The sequence below is a fragment of the Giraffa tippelskirchi genome, chromosome 4, assembly GCF_054371585.1.
Source record: "Giraffa tippelskirchi isolate mGirTip1 chromosome 4, T2T-mGirTip1v1.2.pri, whole genome shotgun sequence".
NCBI lineage: Eukaryota > Metazoa > Chordata > Mammalia > Artiodactyla > Giraffidae > Giraffa > Giraffa tippelskirchi.
In genome coordinates, this window is record NC_137278.1 from 1,727,915 (window position 1) to 1,740,812 (window position 12,898).

The 12,898-nt window shown below is 63.5% G+C and overlaps 1 protein-coding gene across 4 annotated transcripts in view; it reads right to left on the reverse strand.

Annotated features, from left to right (window-relative positions):
• COL5A1 (collagen type V alpha 1 chain) overlaps nucleotides 1–12,898 on the reverse strand; it is a 146,045-nt gene that overhangs the window by 73,243 nt on the left and 59,904 nt on the right. For all 4 annotated transcript variants that reach the window (XR_014051680.1, XM_081483835.1, XM_081483834.1 and 1 more), the window contains exons 7-11: nucleotides 11,483–11,746; nucleotides 10,383–10,550; nucleotides 10,195–10,251; nucleotides 6,145–6,186; nucleotides 5,871–5,933 (exon numbers count right to left, since the gene is read on the reverse strand). Coding sequence is in view for 3 of the 4 variants with exons in the window: in XM_081483835.1 (XP_081339961.1) it covers nucleotides 5,871–5,933; nucleotides 6,145–6,186; nucleotides 10,195–10,251; nucleotides 10,383–10,550; nucleotides 11,483–11,746 (594 nt within the window). In the remaining variant the exon portion in view is untranslated. The remainder of the gene's footprint in view (nucleotides 1–5,870; nucleotides 5,934–6,144; nucleotides 6,187–10,194; nucleotides 10,252–10,382; nucleotides 10,551–11,482; nucleotides 11,747–12,898) is intronic.

The window sequence follows — 12,898 nt, forward strand, 5'->3', positions numbered from 1 at the left end:
CCTCCTGAGCACTTCGAGGCCCCACCTCTGCACAGACACCACCTCAGCGCTCGCCCGGCTGGTCCCCGACACCCCCAGCCCCCGGCAGAGTCTCTGACTGATTCTGGCCCACGTCAGGCCTAGGTGAATGCAACACGGATGCCTGCGTGCTTCATCACTTCAGTCGCGTCCGACTCTTTGTGACCCCATGGAGTGTATGTAGCCCGCCAGGCTCCTCTGTCCATGGGATTCTCCAGGCAAGAATACTGGAGTGGGGTGCCATTTCCTCCTCCAGGGGAGCTTCCCCACCCAGGGATCAAACCCTCTTCTCTGATGTCTCCTGCCGATGGGTTCTTGACCATTAGCGCCACCTGGAAAGAACCCCGCAACACGAATAACATGGCTTCTTGTCAAAAAAGCGCTTTTATCGCTCAGCTTTTCACGGAGGCAGACAGACGCCCAAGCAGCTTGCCGTGGGCGAGGTTCGCGTGCAGACAAGTGCAGCTCGCCCCCCGCAGTGAGAGAGACCGCCACCGGCCCACGGAGCGGGGTGCTGGTGCAGCCCTGAACCCGGTGGGCACGCACGACTGCAGCGCGACGCTCCCGGGGCGGGCACAACTGACCCCCGAGCCCCGGCCCCGAGGACCAAACACGGGGGTCCGCCCCAGATGGACTGAGACGGGCCTGCCTGGCCCGGGCCGGACCTCCAAACCTCCCCTCTTTCGAGGTCGTTTTACTCCAGGGCCGATCCCTACTCTGCTGAAATGTGGTAGAACACGGATGCCTGCAAAGCGGAGCGTGAACGCTCCCTCTTGTGCCTCCAGGAGTAGCCGGGGATAAAAGCCTGTAGCGAACACGCGATCCGTATCACGCCTGTGAATCCAGGGGCCGAGGGGCAGGGAGGCAGCTCTCCTTTTAAGGAGATGCTCTTGCGCCCAGGTCTGGCAGTCTGCGCCTTCCCTCTGCCGCATGTGGAGGCCTATTTGTGAGCTCGGCCTCACTCCTTCCAACGGCCTCGGAGGTTCCCACCCTCACGGGCCCATCAGTGATTGAATCTGTCCTCCTCTGACGTGTGTTTGGGTCCAGTTTTCATTAGGACACAGGCTTTTGTGATGAAGCTTCAGGCATCTTTCTTTCATCTTTTTTTTTTGGCTGAGCCACGCGGCAAGTAGAATCTTAGTTTCCCATTCAGGGATGGAATCTGAGCCCCAGAAGTGAGAGCGTGGAGTCCCAACCACTGGACCGCCAGGGGAAATTCGAACCATCTTTCTTAGGAAGGTTCTCAGAAGCAGAACTGCTGGGTCAAAGGATTGCTGCAGCACCCCCTGCCCCGATTTTTTACTGCTAATAGGCACAGCTAAATAGTCCTTGCTTGCCATTTTCAAACAAAAAAAAAAATTCCCAGAAGATAAAATTTACTTAAAAAAGAAAAACCCAGGGTGTGTTTTGCCAGTCAGACTTCCTCTTGGAAATTCTATCCTGACAGCTGCTCACCACTGAGCTTTCTGCCTCTGAGTCGAACCCAAAGCAAACCCCCAACTCAGAGCTTAGAGTCCGTGTGTCCCAGGGATGAGATGCCGTCCATGTAGTGTCCACACCCATGGAGTGCGGGCTCGCACGTGTGTGAGTGTGTGTGTGTGTGTGCGTGCGCACGCTGGAAACCAGGAAGCACATTGGGGCAGCCCCTCATCCACTAAGACCCTCCTCCTGCTCTTTCTAAACTGTGGGGGTGAAAATTCAACCTCGGGGCCCCAAAGTTACTTCACCCTTGTGCTGACATTATCAACTACACCGAAGACAATGCCCAGGAGTATGTGGGTAGACAGACAAAAATCTGGAAACCCTGCGAGAGAGAGAAGGTTTGCGTGTGGGAGAAACCCCCCCCGTTTTAAGGGATCCTCCTGACACCTTAAAATCTGATGTGAGTCCCGTGCAACCCCGCACCTGTACTCTCTGAATTCACCACTGTTCAAAAAAGCTGTCAGCCAAACTCTGCCTGGCCCTGGGGTCTGTGACTCAAAGACTCTGCCCCCCAAGCCAAAATAGGGGTCTGCTCTCAGCCGCGCTGCCACCCTGCACCGGACTCGAGCTGAGGACAGAGCCACTCTGTCCACGGCTGGTGCCGGACGCAGGGCACGCCCCGGCCACCAGGCTCGGGGCGACGTAAGAAGAGGAGCCAGGCCTTTGCGTGTCTTTTGATCAATGCCCTGAGCTGGCCAGGCAGACGCTGTAAAGCGCTGGTGCTGCGGGGCAGGTCACACGCAGACCAGATAAAGATACGAGGGCCCTTCCAGGTCAACAGAGGGCTTTCCCGAGGCTGACCTGGCATCGCGCCAGCGCAGACAAGAGGGGACAGAGAGCTCAGACACTTTGAAAGCGGCTGCAGGCTCCAGCCCCGCTGATCCCAGAGCCCGGGACTCAGCAGCAGGTGGAACGGGGCTCATCTCCGGCTGCAGAGCCCAGCTGCAGCCCACAGCAAAGAGAGGCAGCGGTGCTGGGCAGGGATTGCCGGAGACCAGGTGGGTCTTTTCGCTGAGACACTTTTGCTTTCGCTCTTCAGAAAGGCCCAGAAAAGGGGAGGAGCCGCAGCAACCCTCAGGTCCTCAGTATCAGGTTCGCTCAGGTCCACTCCAGCCTGTGCAGTCGCAGTTTGGGGGAGGCCAGAGGCGTTCTCAGTGGTCACTTCCTGATCTAGAGCTGAACACCGGCTATCCCTGCGGCCGGGGCCAGAGCCTGGGGGGAAGCCTCACCCCTCCCCTAAGGACCCCCACCCCACCGCCCGCCTTGGTCACGCCCTGTAGCAGGAGGGGGGCGGAAAGTCCCGGAAAGCTCGGTGACATCATCTGAGCCCAGGAAGCCAGACAGGCCCGGAGAGAGACACTGGGGGTCTCTGCTCCCAGCCCCCCCCAGGAGGACCCCCACCCCGTGGGCTCTCTAGTATGATAAAGGGTCCTTCCGGCTTCCAGGGGGTCCAAGCGTTAACAAGGAGACTCAGGTGGCCCCAGCGCCATGCTAGTGACCCCTCATGGCAGCGTGGCAGGGCGGCGACCAGGTCACAGAGAGGACGCGGCCCCACCACGCCCAGGGAAGGCCCGCATCACCACGGCTTGCGGCCTCACAGAGACATCGGGCTGTGCAGAACAGGTGACTAACCAGGTGTCCCGGGTTGGCTGGCTCCATGAAAGACGTCCTGGGCACACAGGGGCACCAAGCCCCACAGCCAGCCCCCAGGAGGCGGGAGACAGTACAACAACCTGCGCTGTGGTCACCCACGGTCACTCGCCACGGCCTCTGCAGAGCTGGAAGCTTCCTACGGGTCTCAGTGGACCCTGCATCTTGGCCAAGTGGCAGGGACCCGGGCTGTGCCCAGTCCCCAGACCTGAGCGTATATTGAGCCAGCGTGCCCAGATCCCATGCTCTGCAACAGAGAAGCCTACCACAGCTAGAGTAGACTCTGCTCTCCATGACTAGAGAGAAGCTTGCACCACCAAGAAGGCCCAGCACAGCCAAAAATATGTCAATAAATGAGTAACATCGTCTTTAAAAAAAGAAGAGCAGCAGAGTCCCAGGATCGGGGCAGGTGGGGCCGGGGGGCGAGGACCTTCCCGATTCCCCAGCAAGCAGCTCTCACGTGCAGACGGGCGTGTGAGGCCAAGCAGGTGATGGCGATCAGAACATGCCAGCCCAAAACATGCCACTTCAACCGAGAATTCACAGATGCAGGGAAAGTCCCCTGCCCTCCCCTGGTCAGCTTAAAAGCAGGACACACACTTCCCTTTGCAAAGGTGGTGTGAATTCTCCAGCACCCCGCCTGAACCAGGATGACGGGAAGAGGGGGACAACCCTTGTCACTCCAGATGGACAGCAGGCACTCAGGCGAGTCTGCATAAACAGACCTTCCTGAACCATCCGTACCTTCGGTGAGTTTCTGCCCCTCCCATCACGTACTTTGTAATCACTTCCCCACAATGTATTGCTTTTTGTTAAAATGGTACATAAGCTCCCAAGTCTAACCATTTGTTGGGTTTTCACTTCTATACGAAGTCCTCTGTACGTGTGAAATTAAAAATATTAATGAGATGATTTATCTTTTCTCCTGTTAAGGTCTTTGTTCAGTTTAATTTGCAGGGCCCATGGACAGAACCTAAGAGGGTAAAGCTTTCTCCACAGGGATCCTGCGGTCACCCTACCAGCAGGGGGCAGCATGGGGTCCTGACTCTGCACCCAGGGTTCTTCCACAGCTAAAGAGCAGACAACCAGGAGATCCGGGCATTGAGAGGATGCTGGGCTGTGAGCAGGGACGATCCTTGGAAGGGAATTGGGCCCTGGGGGGGGGCGGGCAGTGCTCAGCTCCCGGAATCAGCCCGTCCCCCTGGAAAGGGGCCTGGGAGGGCCGGATGGCTGCCGGTTTGCCTTCCAACTCCAAGAACAGCAAGCTGAAGAGCAGGTGATCTCTCTGCCTACCCCACCCTGGTCCCTGTCTCCTGGACCCAGCCTCGAACTCCAGAGAGCTCAGATCTAAAAGCCCCAGCTTTCCCAGGTTCCTCCGCCCCACCAAGTGTTTCAGGAGCATTTAGATCCTCAGCACCAGACCAGGGCCCAGCACCGCGGACACTCGGTGAACGTGCCAGGTGGACAGGCGGACACTTGAAGCAACGCTGAGGCTGATAGGGACGTGGTCTGTGCTATCCGTGGCCCCAATGGACAGCGTCCCATCCTGCGTCCAAGAGAGACGTCTGCTCTTGCTGATGTCTGAACTTAGTCCCACCCCTGGGTCCATCTGAGGATGGCTCTGTGAGGGGACACAGCTGTCACCCCGTCTCACACAGAGCTATGGAGCGAGCTGGGTTAGAGACAGCAGACCCGGGTCCTGGGTAAGGAGGATGGGCCCCTCACTTGCTTGTCTGGGCTTTCAGCTGTAGCCGAGGAGGAAGTGGCATGGACGCGTGGGAAGGCCAGACGTGTCTCCGGCCCCCAAAGCCACAGGCTCAGGGAAGCAGGTGGCGAGAGTCCCGTCTGGTGCCCAGTCCGACCCGGCTGCCCTCTCAGGCCGTGTGGCCCCCTGCTCCATCTGCGGGCGGCACCTCACGCCGCCCGGAGCATCGCCCCAAAGCCCCGGTGCCTGACAGCCAAACGCTCCCTTGGGAGCAGACCCCAGCCAGCGTCCTCCCAGAACCGTGAGGCCCTTCCTCTGCCCAGGGCCGTGTGCCAGGCGCCTCTTAGGGGCACACACACTCCCAGGGCCTCTAATCTACAGCCGCACCCGGTTATTAGCTCTGAGTCTGGCCGCGCTCACATCCGTATCCATTAGACCAGCAGGAAAAACAAGAAGGAAAAAGTCAAGGTGGATGAGAAGCCTCAGGGCCGCAGTACCCCCAAACCCCCACGGGGTGTCAGCACGAAATCTCAGCATCCTGGGCTCAGCCTGCATCTCCCCTGCAGCCAGCCAGGGCGGCTGGGGACGGTCCCCCTGACCCAGAGCAAGTTGTCCAGCGTCTGCCGCTTGATTGCCAAGAAGGAAGCTGGAGCGAGGGGAGGACAGCGTGCGCCCAGGGGAGCCCCGGGCGGCCCGAGTCGCTACACTAATTCGGCCGCGCGGCCAGCACCGTGCACCACCCTCCCCCGGAGCCCCCAGAGGCTCACGACCCAGCTTCTGGCAGGTGTGGCCTGTCCCCAGCTCAGGGCCAGGCAATGGTCAACCCCTAAACATCAGAAGAGAGCGGGCGCAGTAAGGGTGGCCTGAGAGGTGACCGGGTCAGGGCAGTTTGGGGAAGGACGTCGGTGTGTCGGGGTCACTCGTGCATGCAAGGGCAAGGCCGGCCCCCACGCGGCTGGGGGATGCCCGGACGAGGCCACAGAGCCTGTGACCCCAGGAGCTGCCCTGCGCTTACCCTTTCTCCAGGGTCACCCACTTGGCCTGTGGGACCCATCGTTCCTGGAGGTCCTGGGAGACCCTAGAATTAAACATGAAATCAGGCAGAGTTAAAGATGCAGCCGCAGGGCGGTGCCCACCTGCCAGCAGAGGGCGGGGGTGGGCGTGGGGAGCGGGGCGAGTGCCCATCCCAGGGAATCCGCCCCTGATTTCCATCCAGGAGAGTTAAGGGGCCTCCCTGCACCCCCAAAGACCCCCCCCACAAGTCACAGGAAATGACACAGGACACTCACCGCGGGGCCTTCGGGGCCGGGCGGCCCCTCCAGGAGCATCCCCTGGAGGAGACAGGGAGAGCGTCAGAGCTGCTAGGACGGCCTCCCCCCACTCCCGAGACACGGGCCCGGCCTCCCGCCGACCCCAGCCCCGAGGACGGCTTCCAGGCCTGCGGTCCGCACCCTCCGTCCGGGGGCAGGTCTGGAGAGGCAGCGGGTCTGGAGAGGCAGCCTCTGCCGTGGGGCTGTGGCAGGGCCACGATGACCGAGCTCTGAGTGCCTCCAGCCCGATGGCAGCCAGCAGGCTTCCCCCAAGGGCGGCTTCCAGAGGACAGAGGGGCACCAGCCCTCGGGGGCAGCACCCAGGCAGGCCCTGACAACAGTGGCCAAGGGGGCACAGGGAGGACAAGAGGAAGGGGGGCCGCAGGCCAAGGCCGCCTCGGAGCTGACCGCTCAGACAGGACGTGCTGGGAGCCCAGCCCCCTCCCTCCTCCAGCGGGAAACACGGCCCGGCCCACCGGACACTCGGACCACCTCCTCTTCCAGCCCCTCCCCCAGCCGAGCCCAGGTCCACGTGGCCTCCGGCCCCCAGGCCTCACTGTCTTTCCCCACACATGGGGACAAGGCCTCCTGCCCCCGTCCGCCCGGGCAGCGGAGGGGAGAGCGGGCCTCGGGTCTCTGCAGACAGAGCTCCCGCCCTCGGGCCTCGGCCCCAGTCCCCTGCCCAGTGTGGGCCTCCCCTCTGCCCCTGACCGGTCAGCACCACGGTCAGGCGGGCCCCAGGGTCCTCGGTGCCCCGCGCCCACGGCAGGGGTCTGAGGCAACACACGGCCTCCCGGGGAGGGGAGGACCTCCAGCCCCTGCAGGGGGCTCGTGTGCTGAGAACACGGTGGGGGGTGGGGTCTGCTGTCCTAGGACAGGGGCTTCTGTCCAGCCTTGCTGGGCAGGCTTCAGCCACACGAAAGGCCTGTGGCCACCGTGGACCCCTCCTCCCCGTGAAGTCCTGGCGGCTGAGACAGGGATGAGAAGGCTGCACACGCTTGCCCAGGGGCAGCCCTGCTTCCTGCTGCCCGGAAGAAAGCAAGCTCGGGCCGCTTGTCTGGGGCTGGCCAGTGCTGCCCCCCAGACCCTGGCCTTCCCTTTGAAAGTGAACCTGGAGCTGCTTCCTAGGAGTCAGAGGACGTGCCCCGGACACGCACCTGGGTGGCGTTGGACAGCAGGCCCCTGCAGAGCAAACCCCTCATCCTCCCCGCCGGGGCTCCCCGGACACCAGGAGGACACACCCTGTGTTTACACAGATGCGCACTCAGGGCTGTGTGCACACGAGATGTACGCACAGAGTCCCTCCGGACCGCCTCATCACTCTTGGCTTCCGTGTCTCCTCTGCCAGAGGCAGCGGAGGAGGCTCAGAACTGAGCCAGGATTAAGAGGGAGACGGCCCTGGCTGCCGTACCGTGGACACGGTGCCGCCTCTGTTCTCAGGGAGCCGGGCCCCGGCGGGCGGGCCCTCATGGGAGGGTCGCCTGGGCAGGGCTAGGGGCTGCTGGATGGTGAGCCCGGCGGAGGGGCACCTGCGCTTTCCCAGGAGTGGGGAAGGGACCTGCGGCCAGCTCCCCACTGAGGAGCGCTCCCAAGACACAAAGAGGGGGTCCTCCTGCAGAGGCCCCAGTCCACACCCACCAGGGTGGGGGGGTCTCAGCCTTAGCGGAGCTCCACACAACTCTTCAGGGAGGTCCGTTCATCTGCTAAGCAGCAGAGCCCAGAAAACCTTCCTTAAACCACAGAGGAGGCTGGACGTGCCTGCGACGGGCCTTCACCAAGTGATTCAGGCCACTGGACGGGGAGATACCCAGTCCCTGAGGACCCAGCGCAGCCTGGAGCACCAGGTCTCATTGACCGGAATCCGCCCCGCTGGGGGACCCCTGTCCTTTCAAGGAGCCACTGGCGATGCTGACCCGTGACAGCAGGTACTGGATCTGAGTGGGAAACAGCTCTGGTGGGAAACGTCCCTGAGATGGATGGAGAGAGAGGAGCTGGTTCCAAGAGCTCCATGGACAGCGAGTCACATGCCCCGGACGGGGGTCAATGGGGCAGGTGGGGGAGAGCAAGCAGCCCCCCGACCTCCATGGGCTGGGGTGTGTCAAGACCACGTCTGTCGTCTCCCAGGGCTCGGCCCTCTGTTTATGGGGAGCTAAGACTTGAGGACAGCCGGCGATGCTCCAGGTTGAGATGCTCCAACTGTTTGCACAATGTCCCCGGGGGGACTGGCCTTGCCCCACGGGTACTCTGATCAGGCTGGGGGCCGGGCAGGGGGGACTGACACGGCCAGAGCGCGTCCAGATGGCCCCCCGGACGAGGCTGGACTGGACTTCCTGCAGACACGCTGTCTGTGTTGGACCGCGTCTCTGTTCTCAGCCTGCGTCTCCACCCGCCCTCTGCAGTGGAGCCTGGCACCTGGACACCCTGCGCCCCCCCTCACCAGCCCCCATCCAGACCTGGACACTGCGGCCCTCGAACAGGGGCAGCTTAGTCCGGGGGACATGCGACCGGGACGCTCGTCCGGACCGAGATGTCAGGCAGGCCCTCCCAGAGTTGGATGTTCTGGTGTCAGGATGCTTCATGTCGCTGAGCAAGGGGCCCCTTGCAGGTGCAAGGGGGCACCTGCCCCCTCCCCCTGCACCCCCATCTTTCACCCCAGACAAGCCCTGTCTCCCTTGGACCCTCGGGGAACCCTGGAAAGGGGGCGTCCTGAGCCTGAGAACAGGATGTGTGTGCCCAGTGGCCGCAGCCCCGCGGGAGCTGGGACAGGCCTGGGGGTGGGGGAGCACGGAGCAGGACCGTCGCCAGCCCCGCGTCCTGACGCCCCAGCCACGGGCTTCCGGTGTCTCCAAGGGGTCGAGGCTCCAAAAGAACCTTCCCAGCTCCACGGGGGGATGGGCCGCCTCAGCTCTCGGGCCGGGGGCCCTGGAATCAGGGGGCCCTGGAGCCTCCCCTGGAGTCACGTCCTTGGATCAGCCGCCAGGACCCGGGTGCTGGCAGTGGAGGTGGCCAGAGCCCCGGGCCCCAGGCTGGTGACCAGCGAGGGACAGGACACTGGCCTCCTCCCTCCCGCTTTTGGAGTACGTGGCAGGGCTGGACCTTGGCAGCCAGGCCCTCCCTGCTCCCGCGTCCAGAGCGGCCTCCCGGCCCCCAAGGCCAGGACCCCCACGTGCGGTTGCAGGGCACCCCTCCTCCTCCCGCTGTTCGTGTGGGTCAGGGCCAGGGCCTCAGGCCACAGGGTGGGCCTGGTGCTCCCAGCCAGGCGTGGCTCCCTGAGGGCAGAGGATGTGGGACCCCCCCAAACACCCACAATCCCACGAGGGGCACACGGAACTTCTTCCCAAGGTTAAGGCGTTATCAACGGTCATTTTGTTCAACTTGTCCTTGGCCCCGTTGCCAGGCAGAGGGCAGTTTTACTCAGCGGGAGTTTGGGCGTGGAGCTGTTTTATTAAATCCCCTAGAGGTGGCTGAAAACCAAGCTAGCCTGTTTCACCAGCTGCAATACCAGGGCTGGGAGGCCCGCATGGAGGGAGAACCAGGTCCTCCCCGCCCAGGACCGGCAGCTCCAGGTCCCCACTCAGCCTGCTAACCCCTCTGCCCTCCCGGGTAGGGGGCTCCCTCCTTCCCAGAGCTGAGTCTCTTTCTCGAGCTGCCTTCCCAGGTCAGGGGGCTTCCTCCCTGGGGGGCTCCCTTCCTCCCAGAGCCGAGTCTCTCTCGAGCTGGACTGGATGCACGGTGACGTGCCTGGATCTTGGGCGTGTGGCACCAAGGGTCCTGACCCATTTGAATCTCAGCAGACACCCCCCCAGTCGAGGTCCAGAACCTTCTCCTGCCCAGGGATTTTTCAAAGCAGCATGCGGCATCCGCAAGGTCACGTGGCTCCTCATGGTGGCCCGGAGCACAGAGGTGCAGGGGTGCCCTGGGTCCCCTGGGAGCAGAGTAGGGTCCCCATCCTACCTAACCCGCCACAAGCCCCCAAGACACGACCCCTGACCCCACCGGTTCCAGAGAGAGAATAAGAAAGCATCTTACTGGCTCGATGATGGCGGGTTCTCCTTTTTGACCTTTCTCGCCCCGAGGCCCTCCGATCTGGGGTTCATGAGACGCAGAGAGAGGAGGTGGGAGGAGGAAGAAGGCACAGATTACACCAAATCTGTATGGCTGATGAGGCAGGGGGTCCCCACCCGAGGCCCAGGGAGGCGCCCTCCGCGGCTGCTCACCCCTTCGTAGATGGTGTCCTGGTTGGCAGGCATGCCCGGCCCGATCTCCGAGGGGGAGATGGTGGGGTCGTAGTACGGGTCGTAGTAGCTCTCGTCCAGGTTCTTGATGGTTTCTTCGGTGAACTCTCCCTCTAGGTCGTCCATCCCCTCCTCTGGAGGCGGGGCCGGCTGGGGGGAGGGCAGCGAGGGTCAGCGGAAGGATGCCAGGTAACAGGCAGACACAGGCCCCTGGCCTGGGGGCTCAAAGGACCGCGGCCTCCCCGGTCACAGAACACGGGGAGCCTGGGGGCTCACTTACTGGGAGGCACTGTCTTCCTCTCATAAAGGGGAAACTCGCCCAAAACCCCTACGACCCCGTGGCAAACCAGAGCTGCACAGGGCAGCCATGCCGCTCCAGACTGCCCCGTGCACTTGGGGAACGCCGGCCATCAGGGGCTCCGCCCCAGGCCCAGGGCCTTGGGGTAAGACGTCCATAATCCCACGCCTGCTGGCAGAGGGGCCTGCACCCACCACAGCCCCGTGTGTGTGCTCTCTGGCATCCAGAACTCAGCAGCACACAGCGGCTATTTCCAAGCGTCCGCTATGTGCCCTGGCCGCACCAAACTCCTCTTCAACCTGGAAACAAGGCATCGACCCCGAGGGGCGGGCCTGACGGGCGCCAGGTTGTAAGTGAGATCACTGATATCTTTCGAGACAGGGACATCACCACCCAAGGTCAGTCACTGGCCGAGATTTCAAGTCGGGTCATGTCTCGTCTGCTCGTCCGACCCCCAGCTCATGGGCCTGTCCCCCTCCCAGGCCACAGACGGGAGCACGGCTGCAAATACATGAGACCTCCTCCATCTCCACCTGAACCCTGAGAGACCTGGAGGCCGGGGCCCGTCCTATCCATTCTGCTGATAAAACTGACAACAGAGATCCACCCAGCAAGTCGGTAATGCTAAACTCATGGGGCCCCGGGCAGCATTTAACGCGCCAGGTGTGGTGGGGAGGGGGACAGGGCAGCCACCCCGGGACCACAAGGTGAGGGGCAGAGAAGGAGGAGCCCAGGGGTCCAGCCCCCGCCCCTGGGCCGAGCCTGCTCGCAGGGAAGCAATTACATTGGAGCCGTTGGCGGTGAGGACCGTGCTGGTGGGAACCTCGGCCCGGGCGCCCTGGTCCGGGGGCTGGTCGGGGTTCTCGTCCGGGTTCTCGTCCGGGTTCTCGATGCCTTCGCCGTAGCCGAAGTCCTCATAAGGGGGGGGCGTGTAGTAGTCCTCGCTGGGCACGTAGTCGTAGTCCCCGATGCCGGGGTCCTCCTCCTTCCCGGGGCCCTCGGTGGTGTCGGGCGCCGAAGGGGCTTCCGTCGGGGGCTGGGTCAGCTCCTGGGAGCCGGGCACAGACACACAGTGTTAGGGGGCGGCCAGCGCGGCGGGACCAGGTCCGGGGTTTTCTCCGAGGCTGGAGAGGGAGGCAGACCCATCGGCCAGCTGGACCCTGTGGACTGGGGCGCAGGGGCCCCGCGGTCCGGGGGAGGCAGCCCAGCCCGGGGCCGTGCCATGAACGACTAAACCCAGGATCACGCACCTGGACAGGGTGAACTATCTCTCACGATTTCTTAAAAAGTAAGAGAACAGGGAATTCCCTGGCGGTCCAGTGGTTAAGCTTCCACGCTATTACTGCCGAGGGCCTGGGTTCAACCCCTGGTAGGGGAACTAAGGTCCCGCAAGCCACGCGGCAGCCAACAGTAGGAGGAAAAGAAGCTCCCGGACTCTGAGAGCCACACAGGCCAGGGTCCCGGACTCTCCGTGGGGAAGGGACCGTGTTCCATCACATCCGCGTCCCCCGGCGTCCCCCACGCCTTGGGAAGCCCTCTGCCCCACACTGCCAGTGAGGACAGAGCGCACGCGGCCCCCTGGCCCCTCATTTTCCTGCCGAGCTCCTACCCCCCCCACACCCGGTCTCCACGGGTCACCAAACGGCCCCCACTTCCCGCCGAGGCCTCCTTATCCCCCTCCCTGACGCAGCGACCAGACCTCGGCCATCCCCTCCACCTCACACCACAGCCCCCAGGGACCACCCTCCACCCTGCACCACGGGCCCAGGGACACCCCCACCTTGCACCACGGGCCCAGGGACCACCCCCCACCCTGCACCACGGGCCCAGGGACCACCCCCACCCCACACCACGGGACCAGGGACACCCCCACCTGCACCACGGGCCCAGGGACCACCCTCCACCCTGCACCACGGGCCCAGGGACCACCCCCCACACTGCACCACGGGCCCAGGGACCACCCCCCACACTGCACCACGGGCCCAGGGACCACCCCCCACACTGCACCACGGGCCCAGGGACCACCCCCACCCCGCACCACGGGCCCAGGGACCACCCTCCACCCTGCACCACGGGCCCAGGGACCACCCCCCACACTGCACCACGGGCCCAGGGACCACCCCCCACACTGCACCACGGGACCAGGGACCACCCCCCACACTGCACCACGGGCCCAGGGACCACCCCCACCCCGTACCAC